The 20,018-nt window shown below is 38.8% G+C and overlaps 1 protein-coding gene across 15 annotated transcripts in view; it reads left to right on the forward strand.

Moving 5' to 3' along the window:
• Positions 1-20,018, forward strand: part of LOC126365765 (E3 ubiquitin-protein ligase Arkadia-like) — a 323,922-nt gene that overhangs the window by 92,793 nt on the left and 211,111 nt on the right. For all 15 annotated transcript variants that reach the window (XM_050008269.1, XM_050008274.1, XM_050008281.1 and 12 more), the window contains one exon: positions 16,593-17,218. In XM_050008269.1, the coding sequence (XP_049864226.1) occupies positions 16,593-17,218 (626 nt within the window). The remainder of the gene's footprint in view (positions 1-16,592; positions 17,219-20,018) is intronic.

Consider the following 20,018-nt stretch of genomic DNA (forward strand, 5'->3'; position numbering starts at 1 on the left):
TGGAGTCATCCGCCTTTCCTCCACCATTCATTACTGCTGCTCTGGTCAGTTACTCAGAGCAAAGCTATCCTGTCTTGCAATAATTTCACACTCAGATGTTGATGTGGTGTCACATGTGGCTAATACAATGTTCCACCACACTGCCTGACAAATTTTATTCTTAACATGGTAGAGATGCTATGAAACTTTGTATGTATCACCTACTTTTTTTAAACAAATCTCATTATTCTGATGGAATTACTTTGATATCTGTATTATTGTTTTTAAGCTTCTTATTAACAATAAAGCATACTAATCTTGTACAGTAAAGCATACATTTGGATTTCCTCCATGCTCTCTATCTATCATAATAAACAAGTGTACTGATCTTACTTCTGTAATTTGGTCTTCATTTCATTGCTACACATCGGATAACCGTACTGGTCCCTAAATATGATGTAGTTGAAACGGTTGGATTTCAAAGATCCATTCTGTTTGTGTTGGGGAGGGTTTTGTTTCCCACTATCTTTCAATCAGTCAGTTCACCTACTTGGATAGGTTTCATGTTGTCTGCCCCCTCACTCTGTAATGGTAGATACTGGTTTAGCTCACAAAAGCAACACTGAAGAGAATTCAGATAAATACTTACCATGCAGAGGCCAGCATGATTCATTTGAAAAATGTCTAAAATTTCCTTTAAGTTGGCCTATTGTCTTTAAAAAATGGAAAATGGTTATCAAGTCTGTATTTAATATCTCAACATCAGTTATGCAATGTTACCGACTTTCTCTGTTAAAAGCTCAGTTGGTATAGGCAAATGTTTCATCTTTGACACAAGTAAGAATTGTAGATAGGCTAATGGACACTAATGTGCTCTTCTAATTTTTTTTTTAGCAATCCTGGGCCCATATCCATTGATGGAGTGGAATAAAAAGGTCAGATCACACACATTAATATTTAATGATAGGAAAAAAAAAAACGTGTACACCGTCAAAGCGGAGAAAACTAAACTTCTTTTTTAACAGAACCAACTTTGATTCTTTTTTAATACAGTGTCAAAGATAATCCAGTCATGTCATAAAAACACAATAAATAAAGCTCTTGGCCGCTTGTTTAACAGGACTCAATAAAGTATGCGTGCCACAAAGATAAATGACTGCTCCGTGACAACACTGGTGTGTGGTTCCACCTGGCATGATTATTACGTGTACCAATTGTGTTGGTCCCACATACTGACATTGGACTCAGACTGCGCTTGGCACACCTCTACCCAGGTTTCTCACTTTTCACATTTCTTGCCTGAGTCTTCAAGTACACAGATTGCTCTTAATACATATTGGTAAAAGGAGTATCACATTAGCTTGATTTGGGACTGCTCATCAAATGGACTCATAAAATACTACTATAAAAACCATTATGTTTTCAGTGGGAAACAAACTGATGCTTTCCATCAGCACTGGGTGTCACATGTCAGACGTGACAAGCAGTGTTTGCCTGATTGACTCCAGCTACATACCACAAAAATTAAATACAGATATCTTCCAAAACATAGGACATAATGCGCCTGGCGACTCTTAATAGAGATGCATCATATAGCACATCAAAGTAAGCCACTGGCAAAAATTGTACTTTCCATTTGAAATGAGCAGAAAAAACATATACATCCATATGCAATGAGCAATAAATGCGTATACGAAACTTGTCTAATCCAATAACAATATGGGATGAACTGAAAAAAATTTACGCCTCGAAGGATAGCAAATTCCACACTCTGTAATTGAGATGGAAATTATATTACCTAAAAATGAATAATTGTGAATATATGGAAAATTATCAATGATTGATAAACAAAACTATAAAATCTAGTGAATCTGAGTGACAAAATTGAAGATGCAAATCTGACTATTCTGTGTGGACTTCCAGATGAATGTGATGCAGTAGTTACAGCTTTGTGCAATTTGTCAGACAATGATTTTAAACATACTACAATTAATGGGCATCTGCTTGCTGAAGATGATAAATAAATAAATAAATAAATAAATATAGTGTAAATAACATTCTACAATGTCCTTCAAACCCAATACTTGTTATCAAAGGTACCAAAAAAGTCACTTATGGAACAACATGACAGATGACAGGAACAAATGAAGAAAGAAGCAACACAAAAAGGTTCTTTGTTTGCTGCAGTTTTGCAAAGTTGGTCCCATATACAGAAGTTGCCCTGAAAAGGGGAAAATTAAGAAAGAGCAAAAGAAACGAGGTTCTGTTAGTATGAGTACTTCCTCTGGCACAGTTACATTCAACAGTGAAATCTAGAGGATGGTTTCCTGGGGAACTCATCACACGACCCAAAATGAAAATTATTTTTCGGCTCTTGATATAAATATTTTAGCTGAAGCTGAAGGCAGAAAATAGAAACCATGGGGAAAGGTACGCTGAGGGGAAGATAATTAATGACGTAGGTTTGTCTGGAGAATGTGTAGTTAAAAATACATTACTTTTGACTGAGACTGACCATGCAATCTTGTCTGTGAGGTAGCTCATTGGAAACTATAGAGAAGTTCTTTTCAGTAAAGAAGGTTGCAAGATCTATGATGAATCTGAAAGACTGCTCATTAGAACTCAACAGGAAGATAACATAAGTACAAAGCCATGTCCAGACAACTGAGTATTAAGTGAAATGAGAAATAATGATCACAAAATCTCTAGGCTTTGCCATTATCGGATGATGCATGTCAGCAAGAGTACAGTCAACAACATGATAAAAAAGGAAATAGTCTTGGAATTAGAATGTGAAAAACGTGAAATGAACCGTTTTGATTAGACTGGCTAATTTTGTGTCGTGGCTGAAAGAGCCACACCAATTAATGTGCCCCAGGTAGCAATAATAAATGAATTTCATATACTTTCAAAAATGAAATACAAAAAAACCGTTGTTTGTATACACTGGCTGGTTCCAGTCTACCGATAGTCACTGACTTAGCTCTGAGTTTCCTGACAGGGGCAGTGTCAGTGTGGCTGTATCGATGGAGATTGGTAGGCGTCTAGGGTGGTCCAGGAGAGAGGTCCCTGTGAGGCAGAAGTTCATAGCTGGTCAGAGAGAATGTGGCCGCCGTGGAGTGTGAGGAGAGATGGGCTCCGTTGGACAGGCTGCAGACATGGCCGCTGTGCTCTGATAACAATGACGAGTTCCACACTAATGGCCCACGAGTGAGGCTGACATTGGGTCCAGCATGGAGAAACTCAGACGGGAAATGGCTCAGAGCATAGGCATTGTTGGCTGGTATGGAGAATTCACAAACACACACACAGAGTGAAGGCTTGGTCACGGCTTGGAACCAGGATGCCAGTGGCCTGTGTGTACAACTCAGGCAAGATGTGGAAGCAACTGCACTGCAATGAAGGGAGCTCTTCGTGATGGACCACCGTTTGGCCCACAGCATCACTCTATGTGTGAACTGTCCCTGGTCAGCCAGGCAGCATCCTTTATAGCAGCTCAGTGGAAGAATACTGCTGTGACAGTTGGAGGGCACATTATCTGCAGAAGAAGAATTCGTGCCTGTGACGGTGTGCTTTGGCAGAGACGGCAGTACATGTCTGTGTTGCTTAATGGTGGATCCCAAGGGATACAGTACTCCTCCACCTTAAAAAAAAAGGCGGCAAAACTGGCTGGGGGGTGAAGCAATTGCTGCCAGAAGGAGACACCCGGGCACCCGCGAGCCAGTGGCGGTGGACGAGAGGATGATGCTCCATTGATGGCAACTGCCCTAGATGAGACAATTCAAGCTGACTGGGGAGGCATTCGATGTGGCTGACAGAAACAGCTGCCGATAAGGCACCTGAAAGCCACAAATAGGCAGGGTCGTCGTAGAGGAAGGTAATCTGGCAGCTGGGAGGCAACGACGGGTGAGAGAGCCGTAATGGTCTAGGGCCATTTGTGTCGGAACTTCCACAACTGCATGACTGAATGCCAGAGGACGAGGACAGGGAATGGGAGCAACAGCTCGATCGAGGGCAATATCAGAGGAGGAAGTGACATGGGAACACAGTGGTGCTGTTGAGAGTGCCGGCAGTGGTAGGACCATTTTTGGAACCTACCAGTGGTGTCGGAGAAGAAAATATCTCTGCAGCTGATCGACCTGACTCCAATGCAGTGATAGGGGTGGTGGCATAGGAGTCTGCTGTGGCAGGCCCAGATGCAGTGGCGCGAGTGTGGGCAGCAGCCACATACTTATTGTACTCTGAAAAACCATTGGAAGAGGTGGCACTCACAGTACACATCTGTGTTACCAAACAGTAGATCCCAGCAGGTAAATTGACACGAAGACTGTTTCTAAGACCAGTATTGAAGGATACGAAGGAATGAACTACCCATTTATTACTTGTTCATAGTAATCTCACGGGACCTGTTGACATTCCAAGTTTGCGAGATGATAAATATTTAATGAGTATCATTTATAATGCAAGCAGATACATATTTGCACATTCCTTTAAAAAAACCTAGTGTGCGATGTTTGTGTGATACAATGTGAAGTTTTCATTTGCATACCCAAACAAATACGTCATTCTAAATTATTCACTAGGGCAGAAAAAGGCGTCCTTATTGGATATTGTGTGCGTGACCACGGGTCAGAATAGGTAGGTGGAGTGTGAACAGAGCTGGTGAAGATTGAGGCCATGAGAGGTTACAGGAGTGAAGGATACGTTGTAGGGAGAGTTTCCATATGTGTAATTCAGAAATTTCTGTCCTTTTCGTAATATTGTCGTATAGTATGTGAGATATTCAGGTCAGTTTGTAAATATGTTCTGTACATGTACTTCTGACTGTAGTATAAATGATACATTGGAAAGGAAGATAGTTGCCTGTTTGTGTTTTTTAGTTTTATTAGGTTGTTCATGTGTTCCTTGACCACCAGGAGCAGGATGTCTGGTTGCTTGCTTTTGTTTTAATGTCACATGAATTGTCACTTCTGAAATACACACTGTTTCACAGTGAATCATCTTTAACGTAACATACCATTAGTGTCTTCTAACATATGTGCTTTAGTCATTTTACACCTTGCACCTTGATTCCTTAAGTACGGTTTTCTGTGACAGGTCCTGTGATGGAAAAAGTGTTAGTGACCAATCCACAAATCCACATTTAAAAATTTGTAACAAATTGTCAGTTGTGTTTCTTAGTAAATTAGAATGTTACAATCATTAGAACAATCACAGAATTGCATGTTATTTCTACATCTTTAACATGTTATCCTCCTAGGGATATGTTTCTGAAAATTTCCAAAACTGAATTGTTTGTTTGTTTTATCACCTATTTACAGTTTTTCTCTTGTCCCTCCTACTTCAGTGCTCTGTCAAGGAACGTTATGCACTGAGGCTCACTGTTGCTGTATACTTGGCCTTCATGTTCATAGGCTACAGAACTGTCTTTAGCTGCAATATGTATAAAGAAATTCTTAGCACCCAAAGTGCTATAGCTGAAACAATTGGCCCAAGATTGTGGCATTGTAAAAAGAATGATGTGACAACCTTTGTTCTCTAGGATACCTGTAGAAGAAATTCCTGTTTCTGGGGGGAAAAAATTAATGTGTATAAAAGCCAACTGTCTTGCTGCTGTTGAAATACATTTTAGACAGATCATACCTCTGGTAATTGTAGAGTATGATTAGAACGTTACAATGGAATACCAGTGTAGGTGTGTTTGATGACCTTGTTGATGAGATGCAACATTTTCACAAGTGCAGCGTGTGTAAGTATACTTTTTTCAGCTGTACAATAGCAAATGCTGCAGAAGTGAACCACTATTCAAGACTGATTTCCTCCCTTGAAGTCTTTGCTATAAATGCTTCCAGGTGCTGATCTTAGTAAGGACTATAAAAATTCACTTACAGTGAACAGTTATGTCACCGTAATACTTTTCAGTGATGAACCTGCTTCCATCTGTAACAGAATCTGTTAACAGCTACTTGTAAGTGATTCATTCAAAACCTATATAATATCATCATCGTAGAATTTTGCACAGAGCACAACTTAATCATAGCCAACACTTGGTTTTAGAATCGTGAAAGAAGGTTGTACACACGGAAGAGGCCTGGAGACATTAGAATGTTTCAGATAGATTATATAATGATAAGACAGAGATTTAGGAACCAGGTAAATTGTAAGACATTTCCAGGGGCACCACAATTTACTGGTCATGAATTGTAGATTAAAACTAAAGAAGCTGCAAAAAGGTGGGAATTTAAGGAGATGAAACCTGGATATGAAAGAACCAGAGGTTGTAGAGATCTTCAGAGAGAGCATTAGGGTAAAATTGACAAGAACGGGGGAAACAAATACTGTAGAAGAAGAATGGGTAGCTTTGAGAGATGAAATAGTGAAGGCAACTGAGGATCAAGTAGGTAAAAAGACGAGGGCTACTAGGAACCTTGGCTAACTGAAGGGATTCTGAATTTAATTGATGAAACAAGGCACCGGGAGTAGACAACATTCCATTAGAACTACTGACTGCCTTGGGAGAGCCAGTCCTGAAAAAACTCTACCATCTGGTGAGCAAGATGTACGAGACAGACAAAATACCCTCAGACTACAAGAAGAATATAATAATTGACAGATGTGAAAATTACCGAACTATCAGTTTAATAAGTTACAGCTGCAAAATACTAACACAAATTATTTACAGACGAATGGAAAAACAGGTAGAAGCTGACCTTTGGGAAGATCAGTTTGGATTCCGTAGAAATGTTGGAACACGTGAGGCAATACTGACCTTACGACTTATCTTAGAAGAAAGATTAAGAAAAGGCAAACCTACGTTTCTAGCATTTGTAGACTTAGAGAAAGCTTTTGACAATGTTGACTGGAATACTCACTTACAAATTCTAAAGGTGGCAGGGGTAAAATACAGGGAGCAAAAGGCTATTTACAATTTGTACAGAAACCAGATGGCAGTTATAAGAGTCAAGGGACATGAAAGAGAAGCAGTTGTTGGGAAGGGAGTAAGACAGGGTTGTAGCCTCTCCCCAATGCTATTCAATCTGTATTTGAGCAAGCAGTAAAGGAAACAAAAGTAAAATTTGGAGTAGGTATTAAAATCCAGGGAGAAGAAATAAAAACTTTGAGGTTTGCCGGTGACATTGTAATTACGTCAGAGACAGCAAAGGACTTGGAAGAGCAGTTGAATGGAATGGACAGTGTCTTGAAAGGAGGATATAAGATGAACATCAACAAAAGCAAAACGAGAATAATGGAATGTAGTCAAATTAAATCGAGTGATGCTGAGGGAATTAGATTAGGAAATGAGACACTTAAAGTAGTAAAGGAGTTTTGCTATTTGGGGAGCAAAATTACTGATGATGGTCAAAGTAGAGAGGATATAAAATGTAGACCGGCAATGGCAAGGAAAGCGTTTCTGAAGAAGAGAAATTTGTTAACATTGAGTATAGATTTAAGTGTCAGAAGTCGTTTCTGAAAGTATTTGTATTGAGTGTAGCCATGTATGGAAGTGAAACATGGACAATAAATAGTTTGGACAAGAAGAGACTAGAAGCTTTCGAAATATGGTGCTACAGAAGAATGTTGAAGATTAGGTGGATAGATCACGTAACTAATGAGAAGGTATTGGATAGGATTGGGGACAAGAGAAGTTTGTGGCACAACTTGACTAGAAGAAGGGATCGGTTGGTAGGACATGTCCTGAGGCATCAAGGGATCACAAATTTAGCATTGGAGGGCAGTGTGGAGGGTAAAAATTGTAGAGGGAGACCAAGAGATGAATACACTAAGCAGATTCAGAAGAATGTAGATTGCAGTAGGTACTGGGAGATGAAGGAGCTTGCACAAGATAGATTAGCATGGAGAGCTGCATCAAACCAGTCTCAGGACTGAAGACCACAACAACAACAACAACAACAGGAGAAAATATAAAAATGCAGTAAATGAAGCAGGCAAAAAGGAATACAAATGTCTCAGAAATGAGATCGACAGGAAGTGCAAAATGGATAAGCAGGGATACCTATAGGACAAAATAAGGATGTAGAGGCATATATCACTAGGGGTAGGATAGATACTACCTACAGAAAAATTAGAGAGACTTTGGGAGAAGAGGGAACCACCTGTATGAATATCAAGAGCTCAGATGGAAAACCAGTCCCAAGAAAAGAAGGGAAAGCAGAAAGGTGGAAGGAGTATATAGAGGGTCTATACAAGGGCGATGTACTTGAAGGTAGTATTATGGAAATGGAAGAGGATGTAGATGAAGATGAAATAGGAGATATAATAATGCGTGAAGAGTTTGACAGAGCACTAAAACACCTAAGTCGAAAAAAGGCCCCAGGAGTAGACAACATTCCAATAGAATTACTTGGGAGAGCCAGGCCTGACAAGAGTCTAACATTGGGTGAGCAAGATGTATGAGACAGGCGAAATACCCTCAGACTTCAAGAAGAATATAATGATTCCAATCCCAAAGGAAACAGGTGTTGACAGGTGTGAAAATTAGCGAACTATCAGTTTAATAACTCACAGCTGCAAAATACTAACACAAATTCTTTACAGACGAATGGAAAAACCGGTAGAAGCTGACCTCGGGGAATACCAGTTTTGATTCCGTAGAAATGTTGGAGCACGTGAGGCAGTACTGACCCTACGACTTATCTTAGAAGATAGATTGGGGAAAGGCAAACCTAAGTTTATAGCACTTGTAGATTTCGAGAAAGCTCTTGGTATTGTTGACTGGAATACTCTCTTTCAAATTCTGAAGGTGTCGGCTCAAATACAGGGAGCGAAAGGCTATTTACAATTTGTAAAGAAGCCAGAAGGCAGTTATCCCAATGTTATTCAATCTGTATATTGAGCAAGAAGTAAAGGAAACAAAAGAAAAAATTGGAGTATGAATTAAAATCGATGGAAAAGAAATAAAGACTTTGAGGTTTTGGATGAGCAGTTGAATGGAATGGACAGTGCCTTGAAAGGAGGATATAAGATGAACATCAAGAAAAGCAAAACGAGGATAATGAAATATAGTTGAATTAAATCCTGGTGATGCTGAGGGAATTAGATTATCAAATGAGATACTTAAAGTAATAGATGAGAGTTGCTATTTGGGAAGCAAAACAACTGATGGTTGCTGAAGTAGAGAGGATACAAAATGTAGACTGACAATGGCAAGGAAAGCATTTCTGAAGAAGAGAAATTTGTGAACATCGACTATAGATTTACGTGTCAGGAATTCTTTTCTGAAAGTATATGTATGGAAGTGAAATGTGGACGATAAATAGTTTAGACAAAAAGAGAATAGAAGCTTTCAGAATGTGGTGCTACAGAAGAATGCTGAAGATTAGATGGGTAGATCACATAACTAATGAGGAGGTATTGAATAGAATTGGGAGAAGAGGAGTTTGTGGAACAACTTGACTAAAAGAAGGGATCTGTTGGTAGGATGTATGCTGAGGCATCAAGGGATCTTCAATTTAGTATTGGAGGGCAGTATGGAGGACTGAAAACAACAACAACAACAACAACAACAACAACAAGAACATGGCATCATTAGAAATTTTCAGGTATTGGTACATGTTGCAAACTACACGTGGTAGTTTTGAATAGGTGACATGGGCTTTGGCCCCATTACTTGTACTTTTTGATACTGATTGTCTGTCTGTAGAAACACATGTGCTACATGTAAGGTACATTATGAAGGTTACTAGAAGAATATCTTTTGATAGGGTTTGCTATTGTGCACTTGTTCTGAATTGTTGCAAACACATGGGAAATGATATATTCTTTGTACAGGATGATTCACGAAAATAGGCAAATATTGTAATATGTTATTCTGCAACTAAAACTAAAGAAAAAAGTTCATATTATTATAGGTCCGCAAATATTAAGTTACGGAGTTACGGCTAATAAAAGATTTTGTCTGAAATTTAGCAGTTGGCTAATATGAAGCCATGGCAAAACTATATGAGGTTAAAGTAAAGCACAATTTCCATTTATTTCGTTGTTATTGATCTGGTGAATCTAATAAAACATGTCCCAGACGTGTATTTGTAGTAGTTTTTGATCCAGAGAAGCAAATACATAATTTCATAAAAATTTTAATTTATTAACTACTAGGCCCAAATTGTTTTTTCAATTCCAGACAGTTGCACAAAGTTTTCAACAGAAATTGTAGAGAATTTGATTTTGGAAAAATGATGGTAACAATGTTAACTGAAAACTATATGAATGTGTGAGCATCTACTTTTATTAATACCACAGCACACGTGAATTCATGTTAAACCAGAAAATACAAAGCTCAGTGTTAAGGAAGTTGTACAATGTACATACAGTTTCACAATACATTCATAATAAATATTCAAAAATATCTCCTCTGAGTTCATTGCATTTAACTGCATGTGTATGAGCAGGTTTTGTTGTTCGGTTCAGTTTCACAGGGTTGTTCTTAATTTCGTCTACTGCATTCATAATGTGAGCAAGTAATGCCTCATGTGTATTGACTTTGTCCTCGTAAACTATGTCTTTCGTCCATCCCCGTACACAAAAATCCATTGGTGCTAAATCGGGCGATCTGAGTGGCCACGGATGTGTAGCACCACGACCAATCCATTTATGAGGAAAATGTTTATTTAAATGTGAAGCAACGGCATTGGTGAAATGTGGAGACGCGCCATCATGTTGAAAATACATTTGCAGTGACCGCCTCCGTAGCATTACCACCTACCACGCAGGGGGGCCGGGTTCAATTCCCGGTAGGGAACTGGGTATTGTGTGTCCCTCATCATCATTTTCATCATCATTGACTCGCAAGTCGCTGAAGTGGCGTCAACTAAAAGGTACTTGCAATATGGCGGCCGAACTCCCCCGAATGGGGCCTCCTGGCGAACATGCCATACGATCATTTTTTTACATTCGTAATCATGTAGCAAGTGGAATGCCTGTGAGCAAGCAGGGCATTTCTTCTTGAAGGAATTGTAAGTACATCTCGCCAGTTAGACATCCATGGAAAATGAATGGTCCAATAAAGTGTATGCTGATTATACCACACCAAACATTTATGCCAAACCACTGCTGGAAATTGTGTTGCACTGTTGCATGTGGATTTGCTTCAGACCATAGGTGCTTGTTATGTAAATTGTTTATACCATCTCGAGTAAACTGTGCCTCATCAGTAAATAAAATGGATTTGTGTAACTGCCTAATAGTGTTTAACCAGCTGCACAACTCCAATTGAAGGGCAGGATCTCCTGGATGTAAATGATGAACTTTTTCTTTATGGTAAGGATACAGGTTATTGTTCTTCAGTGTATGCCATACCTCAGATTGTGAAATGCCTAATCATTGAGAGATATGTCGTGTACTGGTACCTGGGCTACGTTTCACAGCATCCATAACATTCCCCTCATCGTCTTCACGTATCGAGAGCTCGTACTGATTTTGAATGCTAGGTGGAGAATCTGTCTCCTGTAACATTTGAAATACTCCACTAATGGTTTGTGCATTTGGAATCCTCTCAGTCGGATAATGTACTTGATATTCGTTAGCTGCAGCCATAGAATTACCATCACATTTGCCATAAATAAATACTATATCAGTGTATTCCTCCATTGTAAATGTGGAAGACATCCCTGTTTCATAAATAATCTACTAACTACGTACAACAGTTACTATGTTGTTTAACTTTAAGTCGCTGTTGTTATTGTGTTCTTTCGCTGAGCAATATAGAAAGCTAACTCACTAACGGTTGCCAACAATGACATAAACATTTCTACATTCTTAATGGAAAGTAAACAGATTTACTTGTATAATAATCTTTGCTTCTCTGGATGTTCTGGAAAACTACTGCAGATACATGTCTGCGCCTGGGCCTTGTTGATTATATTCACCAGACCAATAACAAGAAAATAAGTGGAAGTCGTGTTTTACTTTAACCTCATTCAGTTTTGCAATAGCTTCATGCTAGTGAAGTTGCTAAATTTCAGGCAAAATCTTTTAGTAGTCATAACTCCACAACTTATATGAACTTTTTTCTTTAGTTTTGCTTGTAGAATAACATATTAAAATATTTGCATATCTTCGTGAATCACCCTGTATACCCTCACCTAGGGGCCCGCCCATAGTTAAAGGCTCTGCTGACACACAGCTGCCGGAAAACACTCTGCCGGGGAAAAAAAAAGTACACCCTTTTAGAGGTTTCCGATTCACTCAAGATGTATTGTTCCAACAGTGCATGTGGAGTACAGGGAATGATTACATTTACAGATTGATAGCACAAGCAGTTCTGAGGTACCACATTTTGACCCGTGCCAAAACACCCATATTAGTACACGGTGTAGTCTCCACAGGCAGCAATGCAGGCATTGAGTCTAGCATCCAGTTGATCATAGAGATGGTGGATACTGTCCTGGGATACATTATTCCACACCTGCTTGACCTGTTCACGTAGCTCGGAAAGAGTTGACTGTTGACGAGTCGCGTGAGTCACTTCTCATCCTGTCATATGACACGTGTGCTTGATCGGAGACAAGTCCAGAAATGGTGCTGGTGGTAAAGATACTGCACATCTTATAGAGCAAGTTACGTTTCGTGGGCAGTGTGTAGGGAAGCATTATCCTGCTGGAACAACACATCACCTTCCTGTTGAAAGAATGGCAAAAAATGGATCTAACAACATTCTGCATGTACCAAGAGCTGGTTAGTGTCCCCTCCACAAACACTATAAGTGAACGAGAGCTGTAGCTTACCATTCTGCTCACCAGAAGGCTGGGGTGCTGTCTATGTGTCTAGGACGGATGCACTCTACGAGAGAGCGCTATGTCGTACGTGCAAACGACCATTGCTTGCATGCAGGTAGAATCTGCTTCCATTGCTGAAGACCGTGGCCGTACCATTCTGTCTTACAAGTGATTCCCTGATGGCACCAGTGGAGGCGTGCATGTCGATGCTGTGGTGTGACTGGAAGACGAGGTAAGGTGTGCGTGCGTATAGTCCCACTGCTAACAAGCAATTCACAGCAGTTCATGTTGACACATCTAGGCTCACAAGACCTTTTATCTGTGCAGTGGTAGCTGTACAGACTTCCACTACTGTTCTTACAATACGATGATCGTGGCGGGCGTCCAAAACCTTGTCTACAGTTGTGAGAATGTTCGTGTGACCTCTGATAGCAGCGTCGTTGCACAACTGATGCAGCACATCGAACCTGCGTAACAATTTTCCAGAGGGACTGTCCTGCCACTTATAAAATAAAGCCACCGTTTTGATCCCTTTCAAACTTGCTCAGTTGCCTGTCGGAAGCCGAGTGTTTCCCTGTGGCGTGGTTGCCTGCTTGCTTCACACATTTGCACCACACTGAGCCATCTGAATGTGAGCATTCCCTATTAATGAGGAGACACAGATGGTACTCTGGTAGCTGTACCACTATACTGTCTGTTGGTCGAGGACACTGAAACCGTTACCACTACATCTACTATCTCCTAACTGGCATATGCCGTCATTGGATCAGAATCGACTTCGTCTTTCTAGGTGTACTAATTTCTTTTCTGGCATTGTGTATAGCAAAATGAATTTCTTAACAGCTGTAATACATTGCAGAATTTCGAGTGTCAGAGTGCATTTTGAATATTTCCAACAAAAAGATGACAGTTGATTTTTTTGGAACTCTTGGTATCAGTTTGTTTTTGTAAAAGTAGCAGCTAATTGTAAGGCTGCAACTTGAAATGCCGATTAGCTCCTTGTAGTAGAGGTTTGGGAGAGTGGCTTCGATGGAGTACAGCTTTTGTGGACCTCTCGAAGGCTCTAATCGTTCAGCCTAAAAATTTCCTACCAACTTACATATGATTTACACGTTCTGTTACTAACATCAAAAGGGAACGAACAGAGTGGCTTAAACCTTCCTATCGAATTCCTGCCGCTGTATATAATTGGTACACCTTGTTGCATCATTGATCAATGTTTAGTATTAATGTTTTGATATCTGTTAGATACTTTTATGTTTGTGGCATTGGCAGTTCTGTTTGCTGTAGAAATAAGTTTGTAAATTTCTTAATAGAGTGCGCTACAATACAATAACGTAAGTATCACCACCTTCTGACAGTTTCACGAATGAATAGAGGAAATAAGTACACGAAAAATATCCCACTACTATTATTAGCACATTTGTTTTTGTACCTGTAGTGTGCCCGAGTTGTAGTGAATTTTGTTTTCTTGCGAATCACTTGCAGCGTGAATTTGAAAACGGCGTAATATGAATCCAGTGTACAGTTGATTAGGCAAAAATTTGGAACATGAGCATGAATAAGAGCCATTGCATCACTGAAATTTTAATGAAATGCTTATAAACCATTTTCCAGTGCAGAAAAAACAAATCAGTTACAATAACAAAAAGTGCGTTAATAGGTGATAAAAGCAATTGCTTTGTTGTAATTACCTATTTTACTACTAAATGATGTGCTTAAAAATGGGTGGTTACATGGTTGTCCACCAACATCACATTTTCCGATGCTTAAATGTGACAAACCATGCTAAATATGCCACATTTTGGAGAGTTCTTTAATGCAGTGTGTCACTTAAATCATCTGTCTCCATAAGGCATACTAGCTTCATAAACACTTAAGTCAACATAATGGGTGCTTGGTTTGCTTCTGGCAGCCAATCGAAGCATAAGATCCATGACGTCACAGAAACATAACTGTTTTGTGTTTTGTCTGATGAACTGAAAATGCCAAAGATTCAACACACTTAAACCATTAAACACCTCATATTTAGAATTGAAAACCAGAAAACATTAGGCATCCAGCGAATCTACATACAGTACATCAAAGATCTCTCCAAAATGTATGTTTGATATGATTTGTTGCGATAAAGTGTCAGGGAATGTGACATTGATGGATAAATTTGGTACATTAGATCTTATCTTGGCGTTAGCTTTTGGTGTTATTTAATAGTGATTATGAAATGGTAAGGAGAAACTGTTTGTAAACTTTTAGCTAGAGTGTGATTCTAGCCTCCCTCCCCAAAACGTAGGAAGGTGACACTGTAGTTAGCACAGTGGACTTGTGTTGGGAGGAAGATGATTCGAATCCTCATCCAGAGATCTGGATTTAGGTTTTCCTTGATTTCCCTTAATTGCTCCAGGCAAATGTCGAGATGGTTCTTTTCAAAAGGGCATAGGCAGTTTCCGTCCCCATTCTTTCGTCATCTAAGTTTTGTAATCTGTGCTTGTTTCCCATCTCTAATCACCACCTGCCCCCCCCCCCCCCCCCTCCTCCCAAATGAATCTTGTTTGAGGTGACAGACTGATTTTTGGTCTGTAGCATAGCCCACGGTCAAGATTTGTTCCAGTCATTAAATGCATCAGCCTTCCTCAGATTGGAAAACACGAACTGTGCCTGTGCTATCTGTTAGATTTGCTGTGCTGCCCTTGGTTATGGAAGTTAAATTTTGATGTGATTGTTGCAACAAAATTTGATGTTCTGTGCATGAAGATTAATTGTATTTTAGAGGTGTAAATTTCAGAGATGTTCAGTAAATAAATGCAAATCCAAAATATTTGCCATGTACTAAAGTGAAAACAGATAGATAACAAGAGTACATTGAAAGTGAATAAGAAGGCGTTAAGCTGCCCCATATTGAAATGACTGGTTAGTTAACGTGAAAGAAACAGATGAACCTTGTATGCAAATATAATCGTGACTGAGAAGTTTGCAAAGGACATAGGAATAAATAAAAAATACAAAGATGAAATAAGACATTAAAAATGCAGACTAGAGTGGGGGGGGAAAAGGTATGAATAACCCGCAATGTACAAGAATACCAAGTCTAAGTAATAAAAATGGGAGTATAAAGAGAGAAAATTTCTCACAACTATTGTTGCACTTGTTGGTTGAAGGAAAGATGGGGGGTTGGGTGTTAAAAGTTTAGGACTACAAGAATAGAATACAGGTGCAGAGGGGAACATATACCTACAGTAACATTCATAGCAGAGTTGAATACGCATTTACTATAAGTTGAAAAACTAAACAATTATCTCTGCCTCAGATGCATTTTTTTTGCAGGTGTCTTTTTCTTGCTAAAACATATCAGTTCTCAATGGAGATAAATATAAATTTCAAATCTTGATGAATTTGCTTTTAGAATTATTATTCAAAATAGTTACTAGAAATTATTTTTGGAGGTAATCGAGGCTCATGTGTAGAAGTCTTACTCAAATGCAGTTTCTCTACAAATGTCTCTCCATTATTAACAGTGATTTTGCAAGACAGATCCAAACAAATGTTGCCCTAGCTCTGCGATGAGTGTCTGAATCTCCTTAGATCACAACATTGTTCTTACTCTACTCACACCAGTACCAATGGAACACTGCAATTTAACTATCAAATAATTCTGCTAATCATTATGATTTGAAAAAGAGAAGGAAGAAATTAAAAATATTTTTCCTCAAGTATGTTTTTGTTATTCACAGTTACTGAGAATGGAGTAAACAATTTGATTTTGATACCATTGTAATTACTTCCATTATCTGAAAACAATTACAGGATTTTAATATTGATATTTCATTGAAATGTGTAGGTAATGCCTTCATTTCACATACCCTTTTTTTTTCTTTTTTTTCCCAGGGCCTTCAGTATCTAGTCGACAAAATTCTCAAGGATACAGCCAGCCAGATGACGGTCCAAGTGCTCCTGATCTCCAGCTTGATTGGCTCTCATCTGGTAGTGATGCTGATGACACTGATGATGATAGCGGTATTGAAGTTCTTGGAATGCATACACTTTATGAGAATGGTTCGACAGCACAGCAGTCTCAAAATATACAGCAGCAACAGGAACAGCAGCAGGAACAAGAACAAGAACAAGAACAGCAGCAGCAGCAACAACAGCAACAGCAATACCAACAACAACAACAACCTCAACAGCAGCAGCAGCAACAACAACTGCAACCACAGCAGCAGCAGCAACAACAGCAACAGGTGGACATGCAACAACAACAACAACAACAGCAGCAGCAGCAGCAGCAGCAGCAGCAGCAGCAGCAGCATGAGCAGGAAAGGCAAAGACGACAGCTGCGAAGACATTATATGAGTGAGCGTCAGCATCAACAAACAATGTATACACCAAGCACGAACATCTATGTTCAGGCAGCTGCTCAAGCTTCTCAGATATTACCGCAACCTACTGATATACTTACACAGCAACAGCACTTCGAATTTTGTTTGGAGCATCCATCTGAACAAGTGCCAATGGTAAGTTATGAGATTAAAAACTTGGCCGTATTCATCATGTTAGAGTTTTATGTGCTTCTAACATTCTTTCAGCTGCATTGTTTACCTTATTTCCTCTCTCTCTCTCTCTCTCTCTCTCTCTCTCTCTCTCTCTCTCTTGTATGAGATCAGATTATTAGTGCAATGCACGTATCAGCAGTGTGTGTGGATGCTACTTCTCTGTTAACCTATGAGTGCCCAGTTTCTTTTTAATTAAATTATATTCTTAATTTTTGGAAAACTGTATCCTGGCAACCATAATTTAAGAAATATGGGGAAATTTTGTTTACTTAGGGCCTAAATGTAAAATTTTGAGCCATCCTCATTAGAGGACACTGAATAGTTGGCAATTGTTTTATCCTTACACTGCTTACCAGAAAAATGAAAAGGGATAAGGAAACTGGTAATATTAAATTCACAATAACATTTCAGAGCCATTATTTATTTTACAGTGAACCACATTTACAAAAGTTTTAACCCAAAAACTTTCCAAACCAAAGTTTAGTTAAGGACTAAATTGATTTTAGGAAGAGCATTCCATACAGAGTACAATATTACACTTCCCACATTATGTTGTAGGCTTTGCTTTACAGTTATCAAATTGACATCATCTTTGTTTTCATGTTTTTGAATGAGATGCTGTTTTTAGTCATATCGTGTGTCTGGTACGTTTGTCCTGGGAGATGAGATGAGTTTTGTTGTTCTTCCCTTAGTTGACCTCATTTCAAGACCTTTCTTTTGGTAAGTTCTAGCAATCTCTCTTCTGGATTCTTTGAATGAAACAGAAGTTCCTTCATTGCACTTGTTGAAAGACAGGTACCCATTTACGTCATGTCTACCATCCGCATAAAAAGGCACCAATACCGCTGTTTACCACACACTACAATTGTATGTTTCTCTATTAGCCAGTCACGAAGATCGTTGCCTCCCATGAAATTCTCTTTATGTGTTCAATGCATGTGATTGTGCAATACTGAACTTTTCTCTCAGGGATGAATTGGAGCGTGTTGTCAAGATTAGTTGCTATTGCAACACACTACTTATCATTCCATTTTGTGGCCAAAATTTCCTTCTCTCTGTCAAATCTGAACTTAAAATATCCCCTCCCTTTCTTTTTCATTAAATTGTCTAATGATAGCAGGTACTTCCTCGATTTGTTTTCTCGTATGGTTCCATTTGCACAGGATTCTATTTCCTTCAGTTGGACGAGCAAGTCATGAATAGTAAACTAATTGCCAAAAAATATAACAATGGACAACATTTTCAAAACTACTTTGTAACGCAGTGGTAGGTCCAAATTTCATCCTTGCTGTCCTTCCCATACTATAGTAAGAAGTTGCAACGGTAGCCGTCAGTACTATGTAAAACATACTCTTGGCTCGAGTCTGATAAACTGCTTTATAGCATGATGTCCATAGTATCTCACAATCATTTCATCAAAAGTTTCCTTACCATCCTTGATATAATTTTAAACCAGAGCATATGCTAATGATTTTATTTTGAAAGAGTTTGAACTTTTGTTTTCATTGTCCTTTTTATTATCATGTTAACAAATTACTTGTGTTGGCCATTTATTTTTATTATTGTTGAAATGTAATACATATTTCAGCTCATGAAACCTATTATGACTCATTGCATTTTTCACTATTTCACCACGCGTATAATCATCCACAGACCAACAACCTCTTTCACTGAACAATTTACAATAGCCAGTAAAGCTCAAGAATGCAACTCATACAAGGTACAACTGAAAAATAGATTTTATTTTTACATCTCCTCTACAGTCATGTTTACAACTTCTTCTGAAAAGAGTTCTTCGAAAACCTCTACAGTTTATTTGAAGGGCAAGAAGCTTTCTTCCCTAAGCCAGGAAATGAAAATTTCAGAACCTGATCACACCATTTAATTTACTCCTTGTGGGCTTTGTTAGAAGAAACACAATGAATGTCTTCATTGCCTCTTTCATGTAAAATTTCTGTGGTACCTGCACTATTGCTTACATAGGTATTTCCTAACAAGTCATCATCTGGCTTCTCATCTTCATCTGGAGGTAGAGGTACCATATCTACTACTATTTCTTCACCATGGAAGTGCCCAGGGTCCTCATATTGCGACAAGTTTTCATGCACTGGAACACAAAACCCAGTGAAGTATTTTCCACTGTCACGGGTACCAAACACTGCTACAGTTTTGGGTGTCCCAGCATACAGAAAATGACAGTGGTTTTATCTTAGATGCAGCCACACTAATAAAAATAAAAATAACAATAACCAGAAAGCTCTGCTAAAACACTCCACTCTTCTTAACAGTCTTGAACTGAATAACTGTAACAGAAACCTCACTTTACCACAACAAAAGCCTATTGTTGGTTTGAAGTAGCATACATTGTAATAATAATGGACAAATCAACTGTCTTCAGTAGATGACAACTGATGCTAATGGTTTAATATTATTCATTACAACTGTAGTGGAATTCTGAGAAAAAGAAGTATCTGCATATGTCATATTTTGTGTACAATTTCTACCTTTGTGTGCATTTGTTAACATATAGGGTAACTATTTGCCTGCATTAGTATGACTAGAAAACCTGGGTGTGTTAGGGAAAATTATTTTACCTGGCAGAGTGGGAAAATCACTATGGCAGTTCTAAGAGACTCACTCAATTCTGAAATAGGTGGTGGGAGTTTGAACCATTTAATAACAGATGTGCTGAGTCATTTGAATGCAAATCACTCTGAGAGATTATGCTTTGGAGAACACTGAGTTGTTTAGTAGGAGGAAA

This window comes from Schistocerca gregaria, chromosome 4 (genome assembly GCF_023897955.1).
Source record: "Schistocerca gregaria isolate iqSchGreg1 chromosome 4, iqSchGreg1.2, whole genome shotgun sequence".
NCBI classification, from domain to species: domain Eukaryota; kingdom Metazoa; phylum Arthropoda; class Insecta; order Orthoptera; family Acrididae; genus Schistocerca; species Schistocerca gregaria.